This window comes from Platichthys flesus, chromosome 3 (assembly GCF_949316205.1).
Source record: "Platichthys flesus chromosome 3, fPlaFle2.1, whole genome shotgun sequence".
In the NCBI taxonomy this organism is placed as follows: domain Eukaryota; kingdom Metazoa; phylum Chordata; class Actinopteri; order Pleuronectiformes; family Pleuronectidae; genus Platichthys; species Platichthys flesus.
Window position 1 is genome coordinate 19,392,931 of NC_084947.1, and position 27,429 is coordinate 19,420,359.

The 27,429-nt window shown below is 38.6% G+C and overlaps 1 protein-coding gene across 1 annotated transcript in view; it reads left to right on the forward strand.

Annotated features, from left to right (window-relative positions):
• The first annotated feature begins 636 nt into the window (after positions 1-636).
• Positions 637-27,429, forward strand: part of si:dkeyp-14d3.1 (transmembrane protein 132C) — a 101,545-nt gene continuing 74,752 nt past the window's right edge. Inside the window, exons 1-2 of the mRNA XM_062381144.1 lie at positions 637-685; positions 1,440-2,328. Of these exons, the coding sequence (XP_062237128.1) occupies positions 637-685; positions 1,440-2,328 (938 nt within the window). The remainder of the gene's footprint in view (positions 686-1,439; positions 2,329-27,429) is intronic.

Here is a 27,429-nt window from a genome sequence, read left to right on the forward strand (position 1 = left end):
TATGATGAGCGGCCATACCTGTTGGAAAGTAAAACTGGTAATTTGCAGTATGAGGCCTGTTCAGACTAGCACCATGCATTGTTGAATATGGGTGTTTGTGCCATGATCAAAACAATTTGAATTGTAATTTACATCGCTTATTTTCTAGTAAAGAAATATTTTCCTCCCAAAACTCATTATATTTTCTTAAAAGAAACAAATGTTCTCAATTGTTAAGTGTTTCATAAACATCAGCAGACATAAAGGCACTCTACCTAACTGAAATAAAATTTGGCAAGGTAATTTTCAATGGGGAGTTGTTTAGTTGAAAGAATAGGATCTCTTTATGGATCTCACTAGGCATCCAATTCTAACTTTTAATTATTTTAGATTGTTGCTGCGGACACAGTTTAGTCATAAGTGAAAAGTTACTCAAGTTTGTCGAAAGTTGGATTCACAACAGGCCATTTTCATTGCATCTCAGTGGATATCAGTAATTTGATTAATGGCAGACTTTGTGACTTCACTACATCTTCAATACTCAAATACTTCTTCTTTAGCTGATATTCTGCTGACATGGGGAATAGTAAATAAATTCTTATAAACTTATTACAAACTAATAAAAGTTATTGATCAATTTCGATGGTAATTTTCCCGATGGGGCCCAGGGATATTTTGCTTAAAGTGTTGTTGAACAGGATGGGAAGTAACTTGAGTATAAGTGAATAGATGAACAGTTTTTATGTTTTGTTACTGCCATAATTATTCAAATTTGTTTTGGAAATTTGAGCCATAATGCATAGAGAGTAAAGCATTTATAATACAGCTACAGCTGCTGTTTATATATATAAAAAGATTTTTGGCAATGTTTCCTAAAATGTTGTGATCAAACCTTAATGACAAAAAGTGTAATTGAGAATTGACATTCTGGTGGTTTAACTGTAAACTTTAAACCATAAATAACTTTACATAAAAAAGAGAACTTGAATACAACCAAATGAAGAGGACAGCAAGAAAATTCACTACTTTAACTTATGCCGCACACCAAAAACCAAAAACTCTCAATTCACAATTATGCTTTACTTCAAAAAATGTATATATATTGATAAATTGTTTAGGTGTTGTAGCACTAATACAATCACTACTATGTGAGATCTCCATAGATTTTCAATGAGAGCACATATAGATATGCACTTTCACTGTTGTCCCAACCAACAGTGATGTCCATTGTCAACAACGGGTACAATAGAACAAGTCAAAGAACATATATGGCATGAAACACACTGTTATTTTTAGGTGGAACACAGTCCTATCAATATAGCAATGGTTAATCTTTAGTTTTTTGATGCTTCAAATGTCTGTCACTAACTAGCTGCCAGTTTTAACAACTGCTTCTCAAACCAACAACTTTACTCTGCTGAGCTTGTTCTGACACACCTCTTCTCCTGTGTCTCTTGCAGCAGCAGACTGTCGCGTCTTAGAGGGACTGCAGAGATATTCCTCCATCCCAACGTACCTGCCTGTCAACTACCAGCTGCTCAACGCTGACTTGGCCTTCTTCCTGAAGGAGGCCAATCAGGATTTCATGCGGAACTCTAGCCTGATGTCGCGGACTGAGCCTTTCTTCATCTACCAGGCTCGAAGTTTGCCCTCCCTGAATGCGAGCTATGGTCCTCTGTCTGTGGAGCAGCCCGTCCCTTTAGAGCTCCTTCAGAGCCCGGGGACTTTTCCCGCCTCCTCTTTCTTCACCTTCAACTGGAAGGTGCAGACTTTCCTCATGGATACCAGGATTCACCTGGCCAAGCCCAAAGTCCAGGTTCTGTTCTATATCGCAGGGCGGGATTGGGACGACTACAGTGCCATTGACAAGTTACCCTGCGTGCACATGTTTGCTTTCCACGAGACCCAGGAGGTGCACGGCACTTGCCAGCTGAAAGGGGAGATGGGGCTGTGTGTGGCTGAGCTAGAGCCACTGGCCAGCTGGTTCAGCCCTCCAAGTGTAGTGCCTGGACGCCAGAGGAACGTCGAAGTAAAAGAGGGCACTCCAGTGGAGCTCTACTACACGCTGCAGTCCACTGAGGCGGGAGAGTGCCACTCGGAGGAGTCCAGGAAGGACAGCTTCATCCGCTCCAGCCAGGAAGGGCTTTACGGCTCCTTCACGTCCACGCCTCTCAGGAGGATCGGCGGTGTGAAGCTCTACCAGAACCCCGCTCCTCCTCCTCTTGCCGAACAAAGGCTGGATAATAACTTCATGGTCATGGTTCCAGCTACACCCATGAGACAGAGGGAAACGGTCTCTGCTTTTATCAAGGTGTCGGCCTACTCTCCTGTGACAATCTTTACTCTCAGGTAAGAGTGCATTTGTTTTTCTTCTCCATAGAAGTGTCTGACTGCAAACTTTTTCTGTTAGTCTCATACTGTAGAATTATGCAGCAAGTCTCTATTTGCTTCTGCATGTTATTTTTTTCTTTATTTTTTTTCTCGAGGCTGAAATACTAAACTCTACTGTTCACTTAACGTGAACAGTATTTGCTGTACGTCTGCACCAAGTGCATTCCATCAAATCATTATTGATCTAGTGAGGTCCCCTGACAGCATAAATATGAATACAGGCTAATAAAAACACCACGGCAAGTATTGTTTTTATATTGGAAAATGGATTATTGTCATGATCACTTACATTCAGATAATTTAATAAGACCACAAGTGGTGAATCAAGTAACACAATTAAACACTTAATTACTCCTCATTCAGCTGCTCTTTGTCGTGCATGAGAATCTTCAAATTAATCTTTTCGTATCAAATAACTGTTCATCGACGTTCTAATCTTCAACCAAACCTCTAAAGCTACGAAGATCTTGACAGACAGTTGGGTAGCCCAGTCCGAGCTCTGGGCCCAAGTCAATCGCCTGCTTTGCGACGCCCCGGTAAGCAACCGTTTCCTCCTAGTGCAATAAAGAACGATCAGGGTTGTAGTGTGATTCAGTGAAGCTGTTGATAGGTTCTAATTACAGTGAACAGATGAGACAAAATGATTTAGATACATATCATGCAATTCAATGAGGGCATCATTAATTAAAATGGATGTCCATTAGTGTAATGACTGGAGCAGATCTTAATCACACAGTCTTAAAACATTTATAAACCTTCAGCTTGGCTGCAACAAGCGGTCCAGTCAGTTTGTCAACATGAAAACAAGCAATATGCTGACTGGAAGCGTTTCTGCTAAGGCTAGGCCAGAAGAACAGAAGCAATTTTAAAATAAACATATATTAATAAATACATATTAAGCCATTCAATGCTTATTTTGTTTTTCTAGCTATTTACTAATGAAGATACTTTTCGAAGGCTAACAAAAAGAAATATACACAGTGTGCGCTTTAGGCTTAAAATGAGAGTTTAGGTGTTTACAATAGCTGTGAAGTTTTAACAAACCAAACCAATTCTCTGTACGCGTCTCCCTCCCATGCTACATTTAATTACCAACTAGTTGTCCTGAGGTGATAAAGCACTACAAACTTTTTCTTTTCCCCTAAGTTGAGGAACTCTGAATGATTCCTTTCATCAGTCAAATGAACAGGCCGGGCTGTGCCACACAGCGCCTGTGGTGTTTTTATTGGCAGCGTATAGTGCATGGCAGGCGCAGGTTGGCCATCTGAGAGCCACAGATATGGAAAAGGCCTCTGTGTGGTCCTAGGTGATAAGGCTGTCCTTGTGCGCACATTTGTTAGGACGCTTAATCACCAGAGCGGGAAAAAAGACTTTGATCTCTATATTCACAACATCATTATCATCTGTGTACTACACACTTCTGTGTCAGCCATTGTTAGCTGTGCAGGGCGAGTGCAGGAAGAGCTTATGATCCTGTGCAATCTGTCAAACAGGCCTCCTGATACTTTTCAGTTTTACATGTTTATTAGATCCTGAGTTTTCTATTTTTCATGCAAAAAAGTCATCCTTCATATCCAATTTCTGCATGTTATGCCTCACTATGCATTAGAATGTGTAATCAACATCTACAGGCAACACAAGTCCTCAGTTATCTCCATATGCATGCAAAATTGTACATTTAAAAGATTATTGAAATGGCCACTGAGCCCATCAGTAAGCCTTTCCTTCTCTCTGGTTAATTTTTCACCTTTGTCTTGTCCATTATGCTGAAAGGCTCATACTGGGATAGTTGTAATGCAATTAAAGCCATTGTTACACATATTTAATAGCTGATCATACAGTGGACCCCCAGCATGGAGCGTATGTGCCTTTGCTGGAGTATTTCTGTCTTGACGTGCTACTTTTAATTTGATCGGCTCTGATTTGACCTGCTCTGTGTTAATAGGCTGTGTCACTCAGACACAGAAATGATTTGCTTATTTTTTCTGCAGTTTACTTTCCTCAGATTAAGAGGGATTTTCTGTGTGGAGCGTTTGATAAGCCGTGTGGAAACATGGTTTGGATGTGAATTATATGAGAAAATACTGTAACTACTGGTATAACTGTCTAAATGATTGTGTTTATTTTATTAACTTATACATAATAATAAATAATATATATTTTAGTATATTATTTTAAATGCATTATTTGTCTGAACTTCATTAAACCTTTGCCAAGATGAGGAACCTTTGTTAAGAATACAGTATGCTGGTGTAAGGTATTGTAGAATAGCATTGTGCAGAACAGCTCTCACCAGATATCTTATTCTAATATGATGATGTAGACCAGCTCTTATTTTAGCCTGCTGCAATCTTTCTAAACATTCACATTATCCTGTTACCTTATGTTGTCATTTCCTGCTGAATGAAAGTCCATTCGAGGAAGTTGGACAGTCTAATCAATGATTGTTGACATGTTTGTGAAAGTTGTGCAGCCATATGAGGCTTAGTTTATACCAGCATATGATAATAGCTTGCTTGTTCCCCATTGTAGAGAGAAAGAAGAGATATAATAAGGGATATAAAACATAACGACATGTTTTAAACCTGTTTAAATACATCCTCCTAAGGTTTGTTCTCCACAGCATCCTGTAGTGAGATAATGAGATTCTCAGCTCCATATATTTATATCATATCTTCAAAGTCTACACATTACTAACACCTGTTTTCATTATACTCTAAAATAACAACCGATGATGCAGTAGTAATAAAGAAAAATGTCTTTAAGTGGTTTAACAACCTGTGACTATTAATCCAAAGTGTTTGCCAGATCTTTAAGGAAGGATGTAATAATGATATTGACAAATATTAAAAATTGGAATTGGAATTTTATGAGCAACTGAATTGTGAAATGTAACCACTAGTGAGTATTTAATGTGGAAATGTAAATACCACTAAGTATGGCAGTGAAATATTTTATTAGCCTGTTTAATTTAGGTTACATTACCCTCTCAGTTTATAATTATAATGTTAGTGTCCCCATTTTATTGTGCGTGCGCTTGTGTTTGTGTGTGTGTGTGTGTGTGTGTGTATACATGTAATTATATCTTTGTGAGGACCAGTTAATTAGACTGCACAAAGTGAGGACATTTTGTCTGCTCCTTGCATTCCGACACACGGCCACTGGGGTGATTAAGGGTTGGGCTCGGTTTTTGGGTTCAATGTAGGGTTAGGTCAGGGGACGATACATTCAACACATGTTTATGAGTAAAAAAAGATGGATGGATGCTACTGGTGTTAGAATTAGGTTAAGGTTAGGTATGGTAAGATTGATTGGGTTTGGTGCCATTTTTTTTTATTTAATTGGGTGAAAAACAAAGTTGGTTAAAAGGGGATTATTTAAAGGTGCAGTGAGTAGAATTTAGTTACATCTAGATGTGAAGTGTCATGTTGCAGTAGAACACCCCTCAGCTCACCCTCCCCTTCCAAACATGAAAGAGAACTTGTGGTAACCTTCAGTTGTAATAAAACTCCAGTCTGGGCTACTGTAAAAAAAACATAGCGGTCCGTAGAGAGGACCTACTCCTGATGTAAATATAAAGTATTTAAATATAAAGGGCCCATTCTAAGATAAAGAAAACAACAATTTGTACAATTTAGATGAAACACACTCGTGAAAACATCACTAGGATTATATACAGACTGGACCTTTTAAGAAAAACTTGAAGTTTAACTACTAACTAACTACGAACTAACTAACCAAAAAACTACTACTAAAAGTACTAAGAAGAAGAAGTGTGTTGATATGTTTGTGTATGTGGCACAGAAGGTGAGGGAAAGATCATGGTTTTGTTTTACAAGAAAAAAAATGATTTAAAGCATACAGATAGATATGTATCTACCATTTAAATGAAACTGCACTTTTCTTTAACCTCAATTTGCTTTCATTAGCCTATACCTAATCACATGGGGGACTGAGGATTGTGAACCCAGCTGTCCTGTGTCAACGTCTTACATTTCCTCTTCCGAACAGTGCCATTGAACATAGCAGGCAGCATTTACATTCCCATCCACATGTATTTGTCAAAAGAAATTAGCGGCTGAAATTTGTAGTATTGTAGAAAGATGACAACTGAAAGATAAGTTTGACCTCAGCTGGTGAAGCCCTGTTTAACAAAGAAACTGTTATTGACGTGAGTGCTCGTCTATTAGCAAATTGTCAGAACTCTAAAGCTAATGTATTGCTATGCCATTACTATCAATGAACTTGATTACATTAAGATATTTCATGACACTTTCATCCTGCAGGCATGTCACTACCATGCAGGTGATATAAATCTAATGGCGACTGACTAAATATTTCATCTATAAATAATCATCCTAATATTATTTTTAGAATGTCGTGTCGGTGTCAAAGGACATCATGAGTGTATAAATGTTATGAACAAAGCTGGATTAGTCCAGATTAATTTATTGATTGCTGCGTATTCCTTTGCTGCATTCCTGCTTGGTGTGTCCCTGCTCTGTTGTGCTGGATGTGAAACAGTAGCTATCACATAATAGCCTGAGCTGTTTCATCACCAAGAAGAGGTCCTCCCTGTAATGTCTTCAAAGAATAAAGACATTTCTGCACAGGAGCACATTCTGCACAGTTGCAGGAGGGGGGGGGGGGGGCTGTCGAGAGAAGGAAGAGACACTGAAAAGGCACTTACGACTTTAAAACCATTACATTTAATATGCAAGTAAAGTATAAGCTGTAGTCATTATCATAATGTGTTTTCTGGTATCACTGCACGAGCATTCTAGATTTTTATATGTCATTGATAATTCATTATTATCCCTCCGTATTAGATGGTTCATATGCAAATCAAATGCAATGAAGGAAATGATTTAAAGCATGTTTTCCCCATGCGATTCCCAGTGGAAGTAAAACCCCAGAGCACAAATGGAAATTGCTCTATTTTCGATGTAGTTTTTTTTTTTGGTACAGTGCTGCCGTAAGAGTCTCTGTACAGGCAGGATCATTACATGGGCATTGTCCTCCCTGAATGTACTAAATAATCGTTTCAACAATAGATTAGTGATAGCAGACATTATCCATGGTGTGGTGCAGCTCTCACTTCTTTCTAAATTTACATGACTTTGCTGATAAAAAGTTCACTACCGGTTGTTGTGCAGTAACAGTAGAGCAGAAGTGACAGATTGGAGACCTGTTAGGGATTGTATGAAAATCGTTTGTAACCATTATAAAAGCAGGTCTCTCTGTGGTGTTATTAGAAGAGCACTTCTGTATTATTGTCAGACTCTCAATACACAGTAGCAAAACATGATCTAAATCAATACAGCAAGCAGCATTTTTCTCTATGTTTTTCTTTCTTTGTCAATATCTACCAACTATATTACCCACAGTACAAATCAACTTCTGACAGTCAGAAACTTGGGTGTGTTATGCTACTAGTGGCAAATGTAACCTGGAGCAGTAGAGGGGTCTGGATCAACATTTTTTTTACACCATCAGATTTTTTTCATTTTGTAACTTGTAGTCTTCAGACTTAACTGACAATGACTCATGTTACATCACTTGAGGCAGATTATCAGATTTCACAGAGCTCCCTCGAGAGCAACGAAAGCCTAATTTTATGCAATAGTTCTCTCTTTGACCTGTAAACAGACTGGTGTGTAAAATTTGCTCCCCTTCAACAATTTCTTTTAAACCTCCTGTTAACAGAGGGCACTTTTACATCTAACCTGGTTTGGTCTTGACCTTCAAGCTTTTCAGTTTGATACGAAGCACAACAACAGGTGTGAATGTGGTCCTAGAACCTAGTTTCGTAACAACAGATACAAATTTAGACCGATCTTGGACTGGATCAAACTGAACCATGTTTTTTTGGATAGTTAAGACTTTCTGACCAATGGACAGCAACAAACAATAAAGGAATATAAAGTTGAAGCGGTTGGCAGGATTTCTCTCAGTCTAATAATATAATGTAATAATCATTCCACGTTTGAACGATTATTACATTATATTGTTATCATTGTATAGGAGGATGTTTATGTGGTGTATTCAAAAATAATGTTGAGTACTGCACCTGAAGTTGGTGATGCAAATAGTAAGATGAAACAGAATTAACTAAATCATCTAGTTCATTAACTTTCTCCGTTACTGTTACCTGCTGATTTGGCAACATGTCGATTGTCAGATGCACGTCTGTACAAACCAATCAATATCAAGTGTAGATACAGACCTCGTAGGTGATGGTGACAGGACATAAATATGTCATGCATTGTTCTTTTAAACAACAAAGACTTGAACCTTGGTTTGGACCCTGGACTTTCAGATGTGAAAACGTACTAAAAGTGAAAATGGCAACATCTATCCCACAAATATATATATAAATAATAGATCAAAACATTGTTATTTTTGCAACATAATTAACAAAAAGATGCAAAGTTTAAATAATAAGACCCTTCTCTAAATCCTACCATATATACAGCTGAGCAAAACATTTCACACTGCTGCCATTATCATTAATTATATAACATAATGCCAAACTTATAGAAAATATTCAAAAATATGTAAAATATACACTATAAATTAACTAATGAATAGATAAATTAGACCTCACTTTAGTTCTGCTTTCTGTTATGATGCAGAATACGGTGTAGTAAAGTGTGCACCATTGCTAGTAAAGATTCTATGAACTAATAATTCTAAAGTTCTAAGTATGTCTTTAATCCAATCTGACTCATCTTACTATTGAAGCTAAATAAAACAACGACTCTGTGTGAAAAAAAAGAGGCAGATCTCATCTCCTTCAAAAATGTCAGACTATCCCCACCCATACAAAAAGAAAATTCAGAATAGAAACTTTTCATGCACACTTTAGTATATCAATATGAGATTAAGAATTAAATGTTATGTTTTTTGTGCAGTCAACACTTTGTTAAATTGGTATAAAGAGCTTGGACTGGGCCATGACTTAAAGCTCCTACAAGCTTTTCTGTGTTTGATCTCGCTCCTCTTGTCCTTTGCTTTGGCTTTAACAGCAGCTGAAATGACAAAGATTGGAACAAAATTGGTTGCAATGACACAAAATTCTGTGTTGTCATCAGTGTGGAGATAATAACTATTATTGCTTTCGTACCTTCAACTATTGGTTTCTTGTGTGTGAGTTTGTGTGGAAGCTGGGCTGGTGTGTGTATGTGTGTCTTTGTGTGTGTGTGCGTGTGTGTGTGTGTGCATGTGTGAGTGTGTCTGTGTGTGCGTGTGTGTGTGTGTGTGTGTTAGATGCTGAAGTGTGGCAGATGCAGGAGTTTTATGTGTTCTCTTAAATGTCTTTGTGTTACTTGGCCAGTCAGATAAACATTGCTGGTCCTGTGCGTGGAGTTTGTTCATTAAAGAGAACGTTCCACCAAACATTTGTTTGCTAACAGATTTTAATAAAAGTGTCAGCCCTGTGTATGCATTTGTGTGTCTTGAGTGTGTAAACAGAAGTGCATGTGTGCTGACACGTCTGAGCATCGTGCTATGCTCTCACTGTGAATACCAAAAGTACCATATGAGCAGGAGGCAGTGTTCACTGAATAAATTATCTACCATTACGCTTCATTATGTGTGCTGATGGACAACAGGGACTAATGTATCCAAGAGGCAATGACCTAAAATATCAGTGGAGAGGAATTCAAAATAGAGTCATTCTCTGCAAAAAGGTTATAACTCCTTCACAGTCTAAGTCTAAGAAAATGACATTTTTCCAGAGGGCCTATTTGAACTGCAACTAACAATTATTTTCATTACCGAATTAGGGCTGTGCAATAAAATAACACAAATAATTATAGTATTTTTCACTTGCAAAGTAAGAGCTTTGAATGTTCTTCCTTTTATTTATAAACAGGTTTCGCCATAGTGAGATTTTGAAATGATTTTTAAAACACAGTGGAGAAATAATGATTTATTTACATTCTTCCTGATAGTTATGGATATCGACTAATGAATACAAACAATGTTTTTGTCTCTATCGCTGAGCCTTATATTGAACATTTAGTCGATTTAGTTTACTTCAGGTACTTTTAATTTTTAAAAATGTAATACACTTTATTAAATTGCCCTTCCCCGCATTTACCATTTCGTAAATTCCTAGAGGAACAGGCTGATTCAAGCATCCCTCAACAAACCTACTCAATTTACTCAATAAAAACAAAAACAGTTTTGTATTATAATCAATACTCCTCGCTCGAGTGATTCAGTTGTTCACACATGCATACGTGACAATTCAGTCTGACATATAATTAAATGCAGCAAATGGCAAGTTCTGTCATCTGTAGGGATATTAGCTCCGCCGTCACTTTGTGTAAAGACTCACATGTACATAGACTCAGACCTACATGCTGGCACAGTTCTAAGTAATGTTGGCTGTGAACCTTACTTTCAACGCTAAGTTTGTAGCTGCAGACCAATAATGGCTTGAGACTTAAGTCCCAGTAAGACCAATAATTCATAGAAACAAGTGATTAACTGCTCTGCTTGAGAAATGGACCGGCCATAAATGTTATGCTGGCTTAAGCCAAGTGCGAGACCCCTCCTTGTCTTCGCGTAAGACCACAACATACAGATCAACTCAGTGCTAACACACTTATTTCTGAGTCATTATGGTACAATCTCATTTGAAAGCCATCATCTCCGGCTGTGAACCAGCAGAACCACTGGAATGTAAATATGAGATTATTGGCAGCCTTTGAAGCCGTTTTCTTAAAGCAGCTTCTCTCATTTGAAAGAAGGAAGAAAGAAGCACTCTAGATATAGCTGATCGAGACTAAACGTGTGCGAGACTGGCTTCAGGCCTTCATTAAATAAATCTTGTCAGTTGCCTTCTAGTCATTATAAATCATTTCTTTGTAGTTTCAGATTTAGTCTGTGACCGGTTTCATTGTGATGTAGCAACCTGCAGCCGATTGCTTGTGCATCTCTAAATCAAACAGTTACCCTTCCTGTAAAAGAGGCTATCAGTGTTAGCACAAGTGTGTGTGTGGAGTCCTTGTGGTTTCAATGATGCCCCTTCTTGAGAAGGAAAAATAAATCAATAATGAAAACCAGTAAACAGCACTTGTACAATTTGAAGAGCTATGTTGTTTTTATGTTGTAAAGAGTCTCACATTTTCATTTGGGCAGCAAGGCGTCAAAACATCAACTTGTGTTGAGCTTGCAGATTCAGAGTCGTCCCACCGTGTGTTCCATTTGTGTTAGCTCGTAGTTTATGTGTGTGTGTGTGTGTCGCTGAGGCCCTGTTAACAAACATTGCTGCCAAATCCTGGGTACACAGGGAGGTGGCAGTGCTGTAATAGAGCCAAGCAGAGCAGTGCACAGCTTCTCTATAGCCCTGTCGCTCCACACTGCTCCATGGGGGGGTCTTATCATCTGCCTCGAGTCTCTCTAGTTGTGCTCTCAGGGGAAATACAGTATTTTACACACAGGTATATCATTCATATAATCATTTATAAGACAACGACACAGGTAATGATATACTGTTGATCTACGCTTTACATAGAAGGCAGTTTTTTCTTCGAATTCTACAAGCAGAGTGAATGGCATTGTAATCGCTGTCTCAGTTTTGCGTGCATGATGGGATGTTTTTAGCAGACAACAATTCACGTGATCTTGTGTCGATGAGCATGAAATTTGTTAAGCAGGAGAGAAAAATTAATTTACAGACAAGAAAACAGAAAACAGTCGAAACGTTACTTTAGTTATTTCCCTAGAATAAAAATGTATTCTTTACCTTATTCTTTTTTCTGTTAATTTTTATATTTTTGCACTATTTATTGTATGTTGTTATCCTTTGTGAGTATTGTATAATAAAAATAGCCAAAAGTCAGCAGTAGGCATTACTAATGAATTACTAATGAATTAGAGCTGCTAGAGTCTTTTCTCGAGAATGTTTTAAATATTTAGTTATTTTGTCGATATGCTGTGAAACGACGTTAAGCGACGTTGTGTCCCTCACTCTGAGGTTTCCACTTGTTTCTCACTGTAGGATTAAGGGCAGAGGATGTGACGCCCTGTTAAGATCTAGGAGGTAAATTGGGATTTGTTAGTTCTTACAGTATGATTTATTGATTGATAGAAGTCCTGTGTGGGCTGAGTTTTAATGTTGTTGTGTTTCAAAATAGTATTGCCTCAGCTTTTATGTAATATATTCTGACCACCGTCTGTTATTCATTTTATGAAAATAATTGCTTAATTCAAGCAAACACAAATCTATTCCATGGTCAATAAATAAATGAACACATCTGCTAATATCTGCATAAGAATAATGTTATTAATGTATATATGCTCATGCTCACAATTCAAATCATAGACTCCACTTTGAACAAGAAAAGTGAACTATCCCTTGATTTCAGTAGCTGCTCCCAAGGTTTTCTTCGCTGCCAGTCATTCAGAATTGATTACAGACATTTTATCTTTTAGATTGATCGTCTGATTTGATTTGTAACCAGCCTGACCCTCTGTAACACATACGTTTAGCGCGCTAATTAAATGTTGGTGAATATTAACTTAACCGAACCTGACAGTCAAAATATCGGACTGGAAGGTTAATAGAGGCCATGCTCTCACCACTGCTGAATATATCGACAGGAACAGAGCCACACAGATCAAGATCTATCTCCTGCACTCTACATTATACATGCAGCAGTAATTATTTCTTTGTAGGATGACTGAATTAAATTACAGAAATTCATTCTCTGTTATTCAGCGCTAATTAATGAGTCAGCTTATTCAGTCCCCAGTCTTTTACTTACATTTTTCTTTTGCCCCTCACACTTTTATTCCCTTCTAAGCAAAAACACGATCAAAGCGTGTCTCTTAAAATTAATTACAGTCTCTAAGCTAGACCCTGTTATCTTGTAGCTTCATGTTTAATTTAGGGTCAGTATTTTGTGGATTCTTCCAGGCTTATAACAACAGTTGTCTATTATAAAGTTCTGATTTTAAATGTTGGTATAGAGAGGTCTTTTCAAATGAATTGCCAATTATTATCATAGATGATCATTTTAATAAAGAATAATAGTTCAGATTTTGCTTAATGCACGCATGCATTAAAGGACACAATCAGTGGAAAAGCAGATGTATGGCACAGAGACTAATTTGATTTTTTTTCTCTTTTTTTCCAATGTACTAAAACAACCATCCATCACCCTCATGTTGACTCTAGAAATACAGCATGACACACAGACTACACTAAACCTCCACTCTCTGGCTCAGTTTGATTATGTCGTCCATTAGACCTTGAATAGTCAGAAAGTACAGAGGTTTGATTTACTGCTGTTTCTTGGAGGGAACACAAAGGACTAAATTGAATGGTTTCGTTATTCGTTTTCATGGACTTTAATGTCCCTTTAAAACTCTGCAATTGGCACCGTAACTGATCGTACTATATCTTCCTCGATAGTTCTAGCCACTTGTTCGCTCACAGCAGCAGCTAATTATCTCGGTTTAGTTTCCCTTGCTGTTATGAGATGGATAAAAAAAAAAAAAAAAAAGTGTAGTTAGAAATGTGGAGACTTTACTACCATTCACATAAGGAGAGGCACAAACAAAAATACTATTTACCACATAAAACAAGAATCAAATTTTTTAAATGATTAGCAAGTCAATCTGGACGACATGAGAACATATATTTGTATCCAAATGCTTTTAACAATATTTTCTTTAGCCGGTTATTTAGATCCTTTTTCTTTATCAGGGAGTTGTTACCTTTGAAGCCAGGCTAGCTGCTTCTACTTGTTTCAACTCTATACAACATATACAAAGGGAGGACAAAAATGAAGTCTTGGCTGCAGTAAAGGTCATAAACCTAGTCCCTTTTGTGTTTATGAATGGGACATGGCCCAAACTAAAAAGTCAAAGAACATGTCATACACATTTTTCTCAAAGAGGCTTTCTCTATAGTTTGGTAGTTCCTATTACACTGATGTCTGTTGGACTTGTCATTTTTGGCATAAGTTGAGTTTTAATGAGTAATTTCATATTATAAAGAAGAGATGAAATATCATGACTGACAGCTGAGACTGGTTCCCTCGATCACTAATGCAGTGATCTGGTTCCAAATGCTCAATATTACAGTGTTTCTATCATGGATACTTTGGCTTAATATTTGGATAGTGGGGGAAGTGGAAATGTTTCGTCCATCTTTTTACATGGTCTGTGGTTTTAGTCCTTAGCTGCATACTTACTGTAAAGACATGAGAATGATATCGATCTTCTCCTGAACGTTCAACATGACAACGAGCAGGTGCAGTTCGTGTTGTTTAAGGACAGCCCCATGGCACTTAACTAATCATTTGTCAATAAGAATTTAACTGGTGAGGAACAGCTGCTTGTAAATGTTGTCCCTTTTAATAATCAAAGCAATAAATGTTGCACATTTGATTATTATCCCTCTGTTCGTGCACAATATGAAGTACATTTTACATTGTGTTGTCCTCTAGTCCAATCAGCCGAAACATAGCTGATGGCCCCCTGGCTTTGAAATGGAAGTCAGACACAGATCACGCACTCAACTGTGCAACTGACAATCCAAAGTTTCCAAAACTATACATCATGATCATACTTTAAGTCGCATGCTCAACACCAGACAGCCCTAAAGAGACAAACATTTCCAATTGCAGCTTGTACTTTACCTTTTCACGGCTCTTGTGCTATTTAAAATAGGGATTTGGCCTTTCAGGAGGAACAGTGTTGTGCGGTGTGTGAGAAGCCCAAGGACACATGCTCTGCTGGGACTAACGTAATCAGTGCCCTATTTCTCACCTGATTTTAAATTCAAAGAAAGAACTGGAAGTCCAGCCAAAAGGCAGAGAGGGACGCTTTACATTTGTTTTGCCTGACTTCCCTCACCGTGTTGATTATTCTATTACTGTGACAGTGCAGCCAGCATATTGCACTGTTTTGTTCACCATTTCGTTTTGTTGAACAATTTTCATGACTCATCTAGTTTTATCTCGCTCACACAGGAGCGGTGTGGAGTTCAGAGCTGCTGTGCCCTCGTTACTCTCTCGCTGTCCTCAGGTTGGATTTCTTTGGCCTACAAGTTGCCTTACCAATCTCAACACTTAACTCAGAAGCTCTGTCGTGATTCTGATGTCCTCTGAGCGAGACCCTGCTGGAGACCCCTTCAAATGTAGGATTTACCAGGTTCATCCCCAGCTTGTGTGTCAATTAGTGTGTAGGTGTCTGACAGTAAAACATGTACCTATAGCAACAGAGCTACAGCCGCCTGTGATCACACTCTGCAAGCGCAGTCCTGCTCCCCACCCACATCAAATCAATAGTGTCATGCAGAGCGCCATTATACCTCCATACAGTAGGCAGGTCCTCTCCCTCTCCCTGACCGACCATGCTGATACGTAGTGGTGGTAACAAGCATATACCTTGAATATATGACATTCATGTCCTAATATTTTCTACAGCATAGATGTACAGTATAGATATACAGTATATAAGCAGTCAATCCCTCAATCATGACCAGTGTTCTAAAGTGTTTAAACTGTCTGGTCCATTACAGCTCAACATTTAGGCCAGAGACATCAACTATTCCAATTTGAAAGTAGGACGGAGCAACAGAACAATATCAATTATGATCACATCATCATTTTTATGAATAGCAATATTACAAGGGTTCAGTATATTGACATTTGCATTTTAAAATGTTTTACAGAGTTTTAAAAAAATCAATTGTTTGTCTCTCTGGGAGGAAATAATACTGTTACTTTTATCCTATTAACTATAGATATTGACGGAGGTAATATTATTTTATCTTGATATAATTTTGGCTAAATAAGCTTTACTCGCTACTCATGCTTTCAAAAATCACCAGTAATGGAGGAATGTTTAGAAAAACCTTATGAAAAAGAAGTTATAAGACAAAGGGCTGGTCGATATGGCCAAAACCTTTATTAAGATGAAAATGTTCATCTCAGTCGATATTGATAAAAATCTGAGTTAGATGAATTATGCGTAATACATCCTCTCTATGCTTACACATCGCATTCGAATTATATTGATATAAGCGTTTACATTGCTGTTGTTATATTGGGATGATTATTTATATTGTTTTTATGTAGCCCTACTCCGAATCAAATATTACTATACAAGTAAAAGTTCTGCATTGAATGATACTATGGTAGTTTATAATAAGTATGTATTATTATCAGTACTATAAGTATGTGACATACAAAAAAGCCCCCTGGGTTTTGTATGTTAATCATTGTTACATTATTTTCACTAATTATCAGCATTATCATTAATGTTTGTGCATATGTTATTGTTTTAGTAATATGAGGTGGATAATGTTAGGCTGTTAAGCTTATCCTAACGTTTTTAAGGAAGGTTTATACACTAAAGTATGTTTCTGTCTCTCAACATAATAACAGTGGACTAAAAGGTGTGAGAGTGCGATGACTGTTGTGGTTCAGTAATACTTTGTGTTTACACTAGACAATGCCCTCCATGTCTCTGCTCTATCACAACATAATTTGAAGGATATCCCTGTTTGCCCTCGATCTTTTTAAAGCACAATCAGATTACAGCTGAGAAATAAGCTAAAGGAGACAGTGTCTTTGAGATGTCGGTGATTCTATTTATTTTTGTAATACATCTGTATCGGCTTTCCCTCGTATTAATATTAGCAGTTCTGTATAATCTGTATAAACGGTATAATGCGATGAGTTCTTGGCACTGAACTTTCCATGACCCAACAGGAGGCACTCAACCACCGATGTGTCGATAGTGTGGCAATGTATGTGGAGAGCTGCTCCTTGACCCTCAAACCAGATCAGCGATGGATTATTCAATATAATACGAGCAGATCAAAAGTCTTAGGTTTAGGCTGGGTAGTGATTTCAATTATTTGTTAACAGAATAATCGTTACACAGAGCTATAGGCATGGACTGGGGGGGTAAGAAAAAGCATTACGTGTCCACACACATTTGAAATGCTATTTCTGTAGTCGCAAAGAAAGAGGATGAGTCATTCTGCTAGTATAAGCACTGTTAAAAAAAAAAAAAATATGCCACCTGTATTCATGACATCAGCTACTAGGGGTTCTTCCTATCCATTGATTTATCCTATGACTCCTATCCTATTGTTGTTGGAACCACATGTTTATTATTGTGACACAAACGCTCAAGGTCTGAAGTGCCTGAGTAGGAGCATTTCAAGGGTATGTGTGGTCCCCAGGTAAATCGGAGAAACCAATCAATCAAACCAAAGTATTCCAACCTTGAAATAATTCTTTTATTTTTAAAAATAATAAACATAGTGCAGACTTTGCAGACACATGAATATAAAACATTGAGACGTTCTAGTCCTCAACCAAACCTTAAAAAATGACAAAGCTTTTGGCAGAAAGACAGAGGCACAGGGCCTCGTAAGAATGTTTCCATTGATTAGTGTCACCGGAGTCTCGTGTATATAGAAGATCATGGAATTCAAGGGGGTTAAGACAAAATAGTCATTGCTTTGGACGAGGCGCCCCATCAGCTAGCTGTCTTCCTGCTTTGCCTAGCCTGTCGCAATGCCCCTGCCTATATGATAGTTTAGGCTGAAGGATTAACTAGAATTAATTAGGTAATTCTTCTTCTTCATAATTATTAGTGAGTTTCAAAGTGTATGTTAAATTGTTACTATTGTGGAAAAGTCATCATTGACCATATTATTCTTTAAACAGAATTTGTTTTTGCAGGTGCATGATACCATCTGAACATCATGTACTGTAGTTGACTATTCTGAGGAGAAAGAAACTGACCTTTGTTAATAGTAACATCATTTTGCTTACATGTTCACAATGACTATGCTATATGCTTTTGTTTGCAGGTATATTATTAATTTGCAATATGTGTAAGTGCTCAGCACTTTAGTTTAGCATATTAGCATGTTAATTGCGAATAAAAAAACAGCATTAGATTTGAGCAAATTAGGTTTTGGGACGTGATGATGAAACGTCATTGGATTACCAGACACTCATCCTTAGAAGAACATGAATGTGTGCTCCACATTTCGTGGCAGCCCATCCAATATTCACTGGGTCCAAAGTTTTGGTTTGGACGATAGCAGTGGACCTTCTGGCGGATGAACAGAGCGACACTGACATCCCTGGAGCAAAATGATTCCACCTGCCCCATTATCAATGGAGGCAGAAAATGATTTCATCAACAAATGTACATTGTTCTTAATTTTTTCATTTAGGATTTACACATATGTATACATCTAGATTTAATTGATTGTACTCTCTCTCTCTCTCTCTCTCTCTCTCTCTCTCTGTCTGTTGGACTGTGTGTGTGTCAAATGTACAGTCATTTTACTCGTCTCTGTGTCTCTACGTTATGCTGCATTTTCCTTTTCGCACATTGTGAAAACGTCTATTTGGCTCTCAAACACAGCACTCTGGAAATCTCCATGCTGAAGCAACATGACGTGGCATGACAGGGCTGCTGCTGATAGAGCAAGCACAGTTGCACGACAAAGAAAGTCTATCGCCCTTTTCTTTTCTAACGAAACATAATGATGGAGTATAAGGCCACCAAAAAATCTGAGAGTACGATAATAAATCCTTAATTTTACAAATATAAGTGAATACTACTATATTAATTTAATAAAATCGTGATATCACCACAATAAAGTTGTCTCTGTCGAAATGAAGACTCTTGTGGAGGAGGACATGTTTGGTAGTGGTCGACTGTAAGATTATCGTTGGTTACATCTGTTCGATGTTCAAAGAGGTTTAGTTTTTCAAGAAAGGATGAAATTGGTATCACAGAATTATTCTCAAAAGCTCAGATTTAATTTCCATATGGCTGTAATACTCTTTCATAGTTTCAAATATGACAGAGTAAAGGGCCTAAAGATTTCATATATCTAGGCAAAAAATACTTAAAAGTGAAATAATAATTTTAAGCAGATTTCCACATTTTCTCAATCTGTTTGTATGAAGCTTTAACAAAGGGGGTGTATGGTACTATGTGAGTGTGTGTGCGAGTCTGAGTGTAAGATATATCCATTTCTCTTTTGTTAAGTACACTATTTTAATGACGTCTCCACATTCAGCCTGTCCCCGGAGGGAAATGGAGCAGAGCACCGCATTATCAAAATGCAAACTCCCTTCTTTACATTTCATTCTCTTGTTCCTGTACTAATCTTTGGAGGAAACTGTTATTAACCTGAGGAGACCCTGTTCTCGTAAAAGCAATATGGAGACAGAACGTGAAATGACTTAAAGATGAGATTTAATGCCAGGAAGTTGCAGTGGGGTAATGTAATGTCTGGCGTCCATCCGGGCTTCTTCTTTTTTCAATGGCCAATTTAATGGAGATATGGAAGCTCACTTTGATTGAAAAATATCTTGATAATGCTTTTATGTGCCCAGACTATAATTGGAATAACAATAACATCCTCGCACTCACCCTGACACCTCAGCATTTGACCACTCTAAATGCAAGGTGACATTTTACATGCACTTCCAGATGTTATTCATCCTTTGGCATTTCCAAAGGTCCAAACCTTTACTTGTTCATTTGGTGCCTTCGATGTCAATGTCTCAGTGTCCAACATGGGTTTTTCGGTGGCAGATGTCAGAGGTCTGAGCCTCGTTAGAGCTGCAGAAGGTGCTGATCAGCACCTATCATCAATTCTTAGCATGGCCTCTGTGATCTTTTCTGCCTGCCACCCCCTCCTCTATCCCCCTGAACTGATCAATGCACCTAGGGTTTACCCAAAAGGCGGCGGAATTACAGTTCCAGCGGTTCTGTGGTGAGACGCGCTGGCGCACAACAAGGACTGTTTGACAAGCCCATTGGCACCAAAGCAAAAGAAGTAAAACAGCTGACCCCCAAGTTTCTCACTGTCAGATAAAAAATTCAGAATTGCTCTTTTGCTCCGAACGTAAGCAGAGCAGGCTTCTTCTCTGCAGGATGTATCCACCGTAGACAGACACTGAGAACATGACAGCTCCTCCTGTAGCATTAGGCTACTATCTGACAGTGGGGAAGGCGAAGTGGAGCAAAGCGCTTCATCTGATGGGCTAAAGACTGAGAGAGATGAACCATGGTGGCCTTTCTCTCTGCTGTGATAGGAGACGGTCGGTCGGTCCAGCAGCGGGTAGGTTAGGGATTCATCATTGACCAGAAAATTCCAGCGAGTATGTGCGATCGGGGTGGCTGGCCCAGCGCTGGGCTAAATGGAAGACTAATGAGTAGTGGGAGCGAGCCTGACGGGCTCTGAGGAGCCCTGTTCTCTCTCCCTCCTCATGTCATCCATCACATTTCCAGCTGATACTGGGAGATAGCTGTCCCGCACTGGTGGGAGGATAAGGGGGGGGGCAGTAATAAAGGGATGGAGGAGAGGGCACCAGCTGGCTGAGGACAGGGACAGGGACGTGGCTTCTGTATGCCTTTAAGAGCAGTCAGTGTTCAGCAGCCGTTCTCAGCCACAGATTGAAGCAGAGCGGAGCGTGTCTGTCGGGGTCAGGATGATACCACGGGCTGCGCTCACACTAAAACTCTTAGGCAACATTCAAACAACACGTCCTGAGCTAATCAGTATTTTTCTTTGTTTCTTAATGATGTGCTCATGTCATTTTGCAACATGAAAACTGATGAAGGAGAATAAAATGACTGACGGACAAAGCCAAGAGTGAGGGTGGCATCATGATTAGCACTGAGGCTAATGTAAGTAGATTAGAGCATTCTGTCTCTATGTGACTCTGAAAGACATAATGGTTTTCATAAAACAGGGTGATGGTTCAGCTGTTTTTCCTCCAGCGTGGAGGCTTCACAGGAACCTTTTCGCATAATTATCAACATATATACACACACACACATATATACAAGCAACAGTCTCAGAGCGGCTTCAGTGTTTGTGATGAGAAAAACAGAAACTATTGTCAACAGAATGTTCTGAATAAATAAATGTTCTATACAAAAAAACTAAATTCCTATATTCCTGAGAAAAACATTTTAGAAGGGCAGTGTAATCCTTTTTAATATTTTGGGTTGGCTGGTATTCAAGTTTTATTTCATATGCAGTTAACCTTGGGTCAGCAGTTGAATGAAACGTTTTGGATCATCAGCTCAACAGTGCAATAGTTAAATAAAAATAAAAATGAATGCAAGGTAAAAAGAGCTACTATAAAAAAGCCAAAACACTGCAAAACTAAGACTATAAACATTCAAAGGTGCTAGAATTTTAACTGTATGGAGTGTGTGTGAATAGTTGCTGCCATGTGTATGTATAGTTATTGGAAATGAAAGCGGGTCTGTTCCCTTACAATTTCAGTTTGAGGACAGTTTTGTGTTCATTATGTAAAGAACTAGCAAAATATTTTCAGGTGTACAATTCGAGTTGCCCCAGCTTTCAACCTGCTCTTTTTTTTTTAGCCGTGACTGTATAAAAAGATGTGACTCATCGCCACTTCCTCCCACTATTAAAATTAAGTCAAAAAATTCCAGATGTGGACGCTAGCTTGGGCTGTTGAGATCATCTGGGGCTGTAGTCTGCACAGCAGTGATGAGGGAGTAGCGCTGCAGTATATAATAATATATAATATATATATATAAAATAAATGTACCTTTGTGGCTTCCAAATATGTCTAAACATTTTCACATTTAACAGTGAAAAAAACATTAAGAGACGACTGAAAAGAACTGAACTGAGCATTTTAATACTAGTTGCATCTTTGATACGTTAACTAGGCCACTCCGGGAGATCTTAAGGTCATACAAATTAAACAATTTAAGTAGGAAATCTGTATAAAATCATGATAAACAATATTTTACCATTTGTTGTGTAAGTGAAGGGTCTGTGAAAGAATATTCAGTGTAAAACGTACTTTCAACTTGAGTCACAAGCAAGAATAATTTAGATAGAATTAAACCTGAAGTTTAAAGTCTGTATTTTAATGGTTTTGCCGTTGCTTAAACTTGTATTAACTCTTCCAGGAACTTACGAGGGTACAGTTTGGTGGAGTACATGTGAATCCTCAAACATAAGTTTCCCTGGTGTGGTTTCTGTCACCCATCGGTTTTCACCAGAATAACTTCACATATTCTCCCCCTCACCCATTCCTGGTTTTCAGTGCATCATCCTGCGTGGAAGTGGCTCTTGACACTTTTGTGTACTGTGGCTGTTAAAATGCAAATTTCACAGGATTCAGCTTTCCTGTTCTGTCGGCAATTTACTGTGTGACGTCCCCATCTCCTTGCTGCTGAGCAGAGGATGCGGGTGTCAGCTATATCCATCCTGAGTCTTGGTAAAATGCCACAATATCCCGCTGCACAAACTGCAGCACTTCCCCTCATGCTGCAAAGCACGGAGACCAGCGTGGATACGAGCATCTCTGATGTTTAGGGCCTTAAAACATCTCTGATGTTTAAGGCCCTGACTTTGTTTGCACGTACGTCTTTTAAGCTGATGGCACCTCAGGGAAAAACCTTGAGTTGTGCTGTTTACTCGCTGCAGACAGATAGCAGGGATATCCTGTGCAAACATTTTTGGGGAGGTGATTTCATGGTTCATTTTACTGCAAGACTAAAAATCAAACAAAGCAAGCCTCTAAAAGGCAAAGGGATGGTGGTGTATTCATGTCCCATGGTTTTGTAATAACATGCAAGCATTATGCAGGGCACCTTGCCACCTTTCGATGTCATACAAAAAGGGCAGGTCACTATCCTGCAGCTATAGAGATTGTAATGTGGACCTTCTGCATTTATTAGACATGGGGCAAACCCTTTGAGTTGGCTCCCTGCAAATGTTCCTGCAACAGTCTCCTCTGTAGACGTACCTTTATCTGTTGTGTGCTGTTATTTACAGACATTGCCACTGTAGCCTGCCTATAGACTTCACTTTTTCCACTCTAAAGAGCTTTATCTCAGACTTTTCAGCAGCCACAACATTGGCACTTTGCAAACAAGTGCTATTAATTGTCACAGACTCATTAACTCACTGTGTGTACTGAGTAAACAGCCTTAGCTAAAGTGAAATGAAGCATACTGCAAATTATGTGCACCAAACAGTGAGTAAGAGGGTGTGTGTGTGTGTGTGTGTGTGTGTGTTTGTGTGTGTGTGTGTCTGTGAGCTTTTCTTGCGTATAGCTACAATGAATTGGCTCAAGGTTGCAGAACACCTGTCATCAAGTGAAAATGACAGGTGAATGATGCAGAGAAAAAGGTGATAATGAATAAAGAAAACAAAGGAACATAGAGAAGGAAATGGAAACCCAACACTTACTAAAACTCCTTTCCCTTTGCTTACCATTCCTTTCCTTTCCTTTATTTCCTTTCCCCTTTCCTCCTCGGCCGTTATTCAGGACACTTAGTTATCAGAGACATATTGCCATAAAATCATCCGTTTTTATTAACACACTCCTGTCAATGAAATAACTAGCCATGAAATAAGCATCAGTTAATGTGCATGTCCTTAATTCACATTGAACATGACAACCACTTATTATTAGATACTGCCGACTGCCATTAACAGGCATTAACAGCTCCTGTTACATACAGCGTGGCATGATACTGATGACTGGGGAAAAATGAATGACTATGTGAGAGGAGACATTATGGTGGGTTCAGCATGTAGCTGTCTGTAGTAAATATGTCTCAACCTATTTTCCAGACCACCTCCTAAAAGTGTTAATGAAGGTGTGAGTCTACAGGTACAAGTTGATATAAATCTGCAATTAGTACTTTTACAATGTGTTGTGGTTCTCTACTCAGCCACATCAGACTACTTCTTCAACACCGGCTCAGTGAAAGGACTGAACAATCCTAATGCTTTTCATTAGTAACCTAAAAGGGGCGGGCTGCCATAGTTTTTACTTGTCCATAGATTTATAATGATCCTATTTTTTCCTCTTAAAATCAAATATCGCTTACTTTGTGTTTTTGCTTTCGCTTCAGTTCTCCCTTTGCACCACAGGCATTGTAATCCTTTTTAATATTTTGTGTTGGCTGGTATTCAAGTTTTATTTCACATGCAGTTAACCTGGGGTCAATGGTTCAATGAATGGTGTTGGACAAGAATAAATTGTCAGCTCAGCAGGGCAATAGTTAAATTAAAATTTAAACTAAATCCTGCCATGTCAGTGGTCTCTGAAATCACCCATACATTTTTTACACTCCTCATCAGGCAGGAAGAAGTCATCACAGCACCGGTCGTTTCTGCATAGTTGCTGCCCCGAGCTACTGCCCTAGATTGAATCTAATTCTGTGGCACTTATAGCCCTTAAAAATATTACTAAAATGTAAACGAACACAGCATAAGTTATTTAATCTGTTGATGAAATCTCTTTTCTGGGCCTAGTGCAGGGGTGGGCAAACTTTTTGACTAGCGGGCCACAATGGGTTCTAAAATTTGACAGAGGGGCCGGGCCAGGACCAGATGGATGGAGTGTTTTTTTTTTTGTAAAATGTATGTAGCGAGATGGTAAACACTAAAATAATAGTAGCGTAATAAATGATTTTCAAAAACACACAAGTCTATTAAAAGTACAGTGTGTTGTTTTTTACTAAATAAAAAGCTTGGTAGCTAACATATTCCTCAGTGGCAAGCATGTCCACAGCTCAACAGTTGTTTACTCATATACTTCATAAAGATGGAGGACATACCAGCTCCCAAAAAAGAATCCAAGCATCTCGATTACCACCTGGTGGCCGACTCCAGTATAGTTCATAGATCCCGCCTGCTTCATGTTAGTGGATTGGACATGGACCAATTTAAGAATCAAATTACACATCAAATAAATGTTTCTCAAAGATGGGTTCTTTCATTTAAGTTAGTTCTAGTGATACTGATGTATGTTCAAGTGTTTGAACATTTTTCTGATAAGCAAAGGTAAGATCTAAATTAGATGATCAACCGCGGCTCCATCCCATGATTGTCGCTGTGGAGACTCCGGTTACAAATCAACAAGATGGCAGTGTTGGTGTCCAGCATATTGTGGTTTCATTTCTAGATGGTGGGTGTAAAGTGCGGGTTTATCATCCATGTCCATATGTACTACTCAGTACTTCTTGCTCGTTTAAGTAAGTGAAATTAAATTGTTTTGGGCTTTTTGCTGCATCTGGAAACAATGCTTATAAGAGCATAGAGAGTGACAGAGAGTGACACGAATTTTAGACATAAAACCAAAAGAGTTATTTCGTTTGACTTTATTTTGTAGCAGTGTTGGACCCTGCAGTTTGTAGATGTATGTCCTCTCTCTTCGGTACTTTTATGCAGTCTACTTATTATCTGTCGAGATGATTTGTCTGCTGTCGCACGGTCATTGTTTTCCTACCAAAAGGCCTCACAATAAGCCTCTAATCCTATTAAAGAGAAGCCTGTGCACCTTCCTGAAGAGTCATTGAGTCTCAAGCTGCTGCTGTTGGAGGAGAAAGTGGTCCACCTCTTTCATGGTGGAATTCTCTCTGTATGGAGCCTCGCTCTTTGATTCTGCCGGGCTTTTATGTAAAATGTCTGTGATTGTAAGAACTTGAAAGACGATGTTTCCTTTAAAGATATTCTGAAACGTGGAACCAGTGACTGCCTTTATCTCGGCTGTTTTTTTAAGTCTTGTGAAGTCATGCCTCTCCTACACATTGAGGGTTGATGCATGTCTGCAGAAGTGAAAATCATGCACAAGCAGGTGAACACACACAAGCTGCCACATTTCCTTTTCTTTTACGACGGCAGTGCAGTGTTTATGTGTTTGTCAGGGGGTGTTGTTAGCGCTAGGAACCTGAAGGACACTTGTCCCTGGTGGGATGGAAAAGAGCCTTGTGCTTTTTGAGCTGTGGAGCCGCTGCTCTGACAGGGATTCTATCAGCTGTTCTCCGCTCTGGCCACAGATCCAGGACAAGGACACATCTTCTGCTGCCCACTTCAATACAGTGTCACCTAGCCTTTCATGGACGGTGTCACCTGTCAATCAGAGCCCAGTAATGTATTGTTAAGTGCAGGGGCCAAGGGCACCACCGGCCATGGTGATAATTAACTGTGCAGAAGACCTTTGAGTCACGTAATATGGGTCAGCACACTCCCACTGTAAGTCTGGCATTAGATAATAAATATCTTCCACCAGGAGCAGCAGTGTGATTAAAATGACATATATGTTTGCAGGCAGCACTGAGGGGGAGTGGGGCAGTGCTCCATCACTTCTTATTAGGAAAAGGTCATCCTGTTGTGTAGGTAACAACCACAGTTTTGAAGTCAAATCTGAAAAATACCTGCAGAGTCAGGATCAAACACTGCAAAAACAACATTGGAAATGAGAATCGCAGTCTTCCACAAGCAGCTGACGTTACTGAGATTTTATCACATAATATATTATTGGTCTTAGTTTTATTGGAGCCTCAAACTAACTTTGCATCATTTTATGTATGCAGTAAACTGTATGTATAAGATAAAGAGGGTGAAATGGGGGTTCCTGATGTAGGCGTGCTGCTGTTAGTTCTGCTGTCACAGATATCCTCCTCAGTGAAGGAGGTGACAATCAAAGTCAGTTATTTAATTAATTTCCAGATCACTTAAGGCTAGTTGGTTTTTTCTATATGCTCCCTCACGTCTACAAATAGACCCACAACCACACTACTGCCTGGTGTCATTGTCATTACTTTGATAACTTAGTCAGGGTGCACAAACTAGCTTTTCAGAAAGTTAACTGAAATTTCCATATGCAATTCACATGATGAACGTTTTACCTCCATGACAACTAAGAAAGTATTCAGCGATGAAGAACACAAGATGTTATTAAAAGCATCAGAGGAGGGAATGAAATGGTTAATGGAATGTAAAAAATGTAAGTCCCATTATGATGAAATTTGCTATGCAATATCAAATAATAATAATAATAGAATATAAAATAAAATAACATAAATAATGTATTATTTTAGAATAATTTAGAATCGAATACAACACGCAAGGAACAAGTATAAATATAAATTAAATATTAAATTAAATTGCACAGACTACAGCTGCACTAATCATTTTCCATATGATTAAAAGCCGGGGTTTGCTCGTTATTACCCAGCTCTGCAGTCTGTTGAACT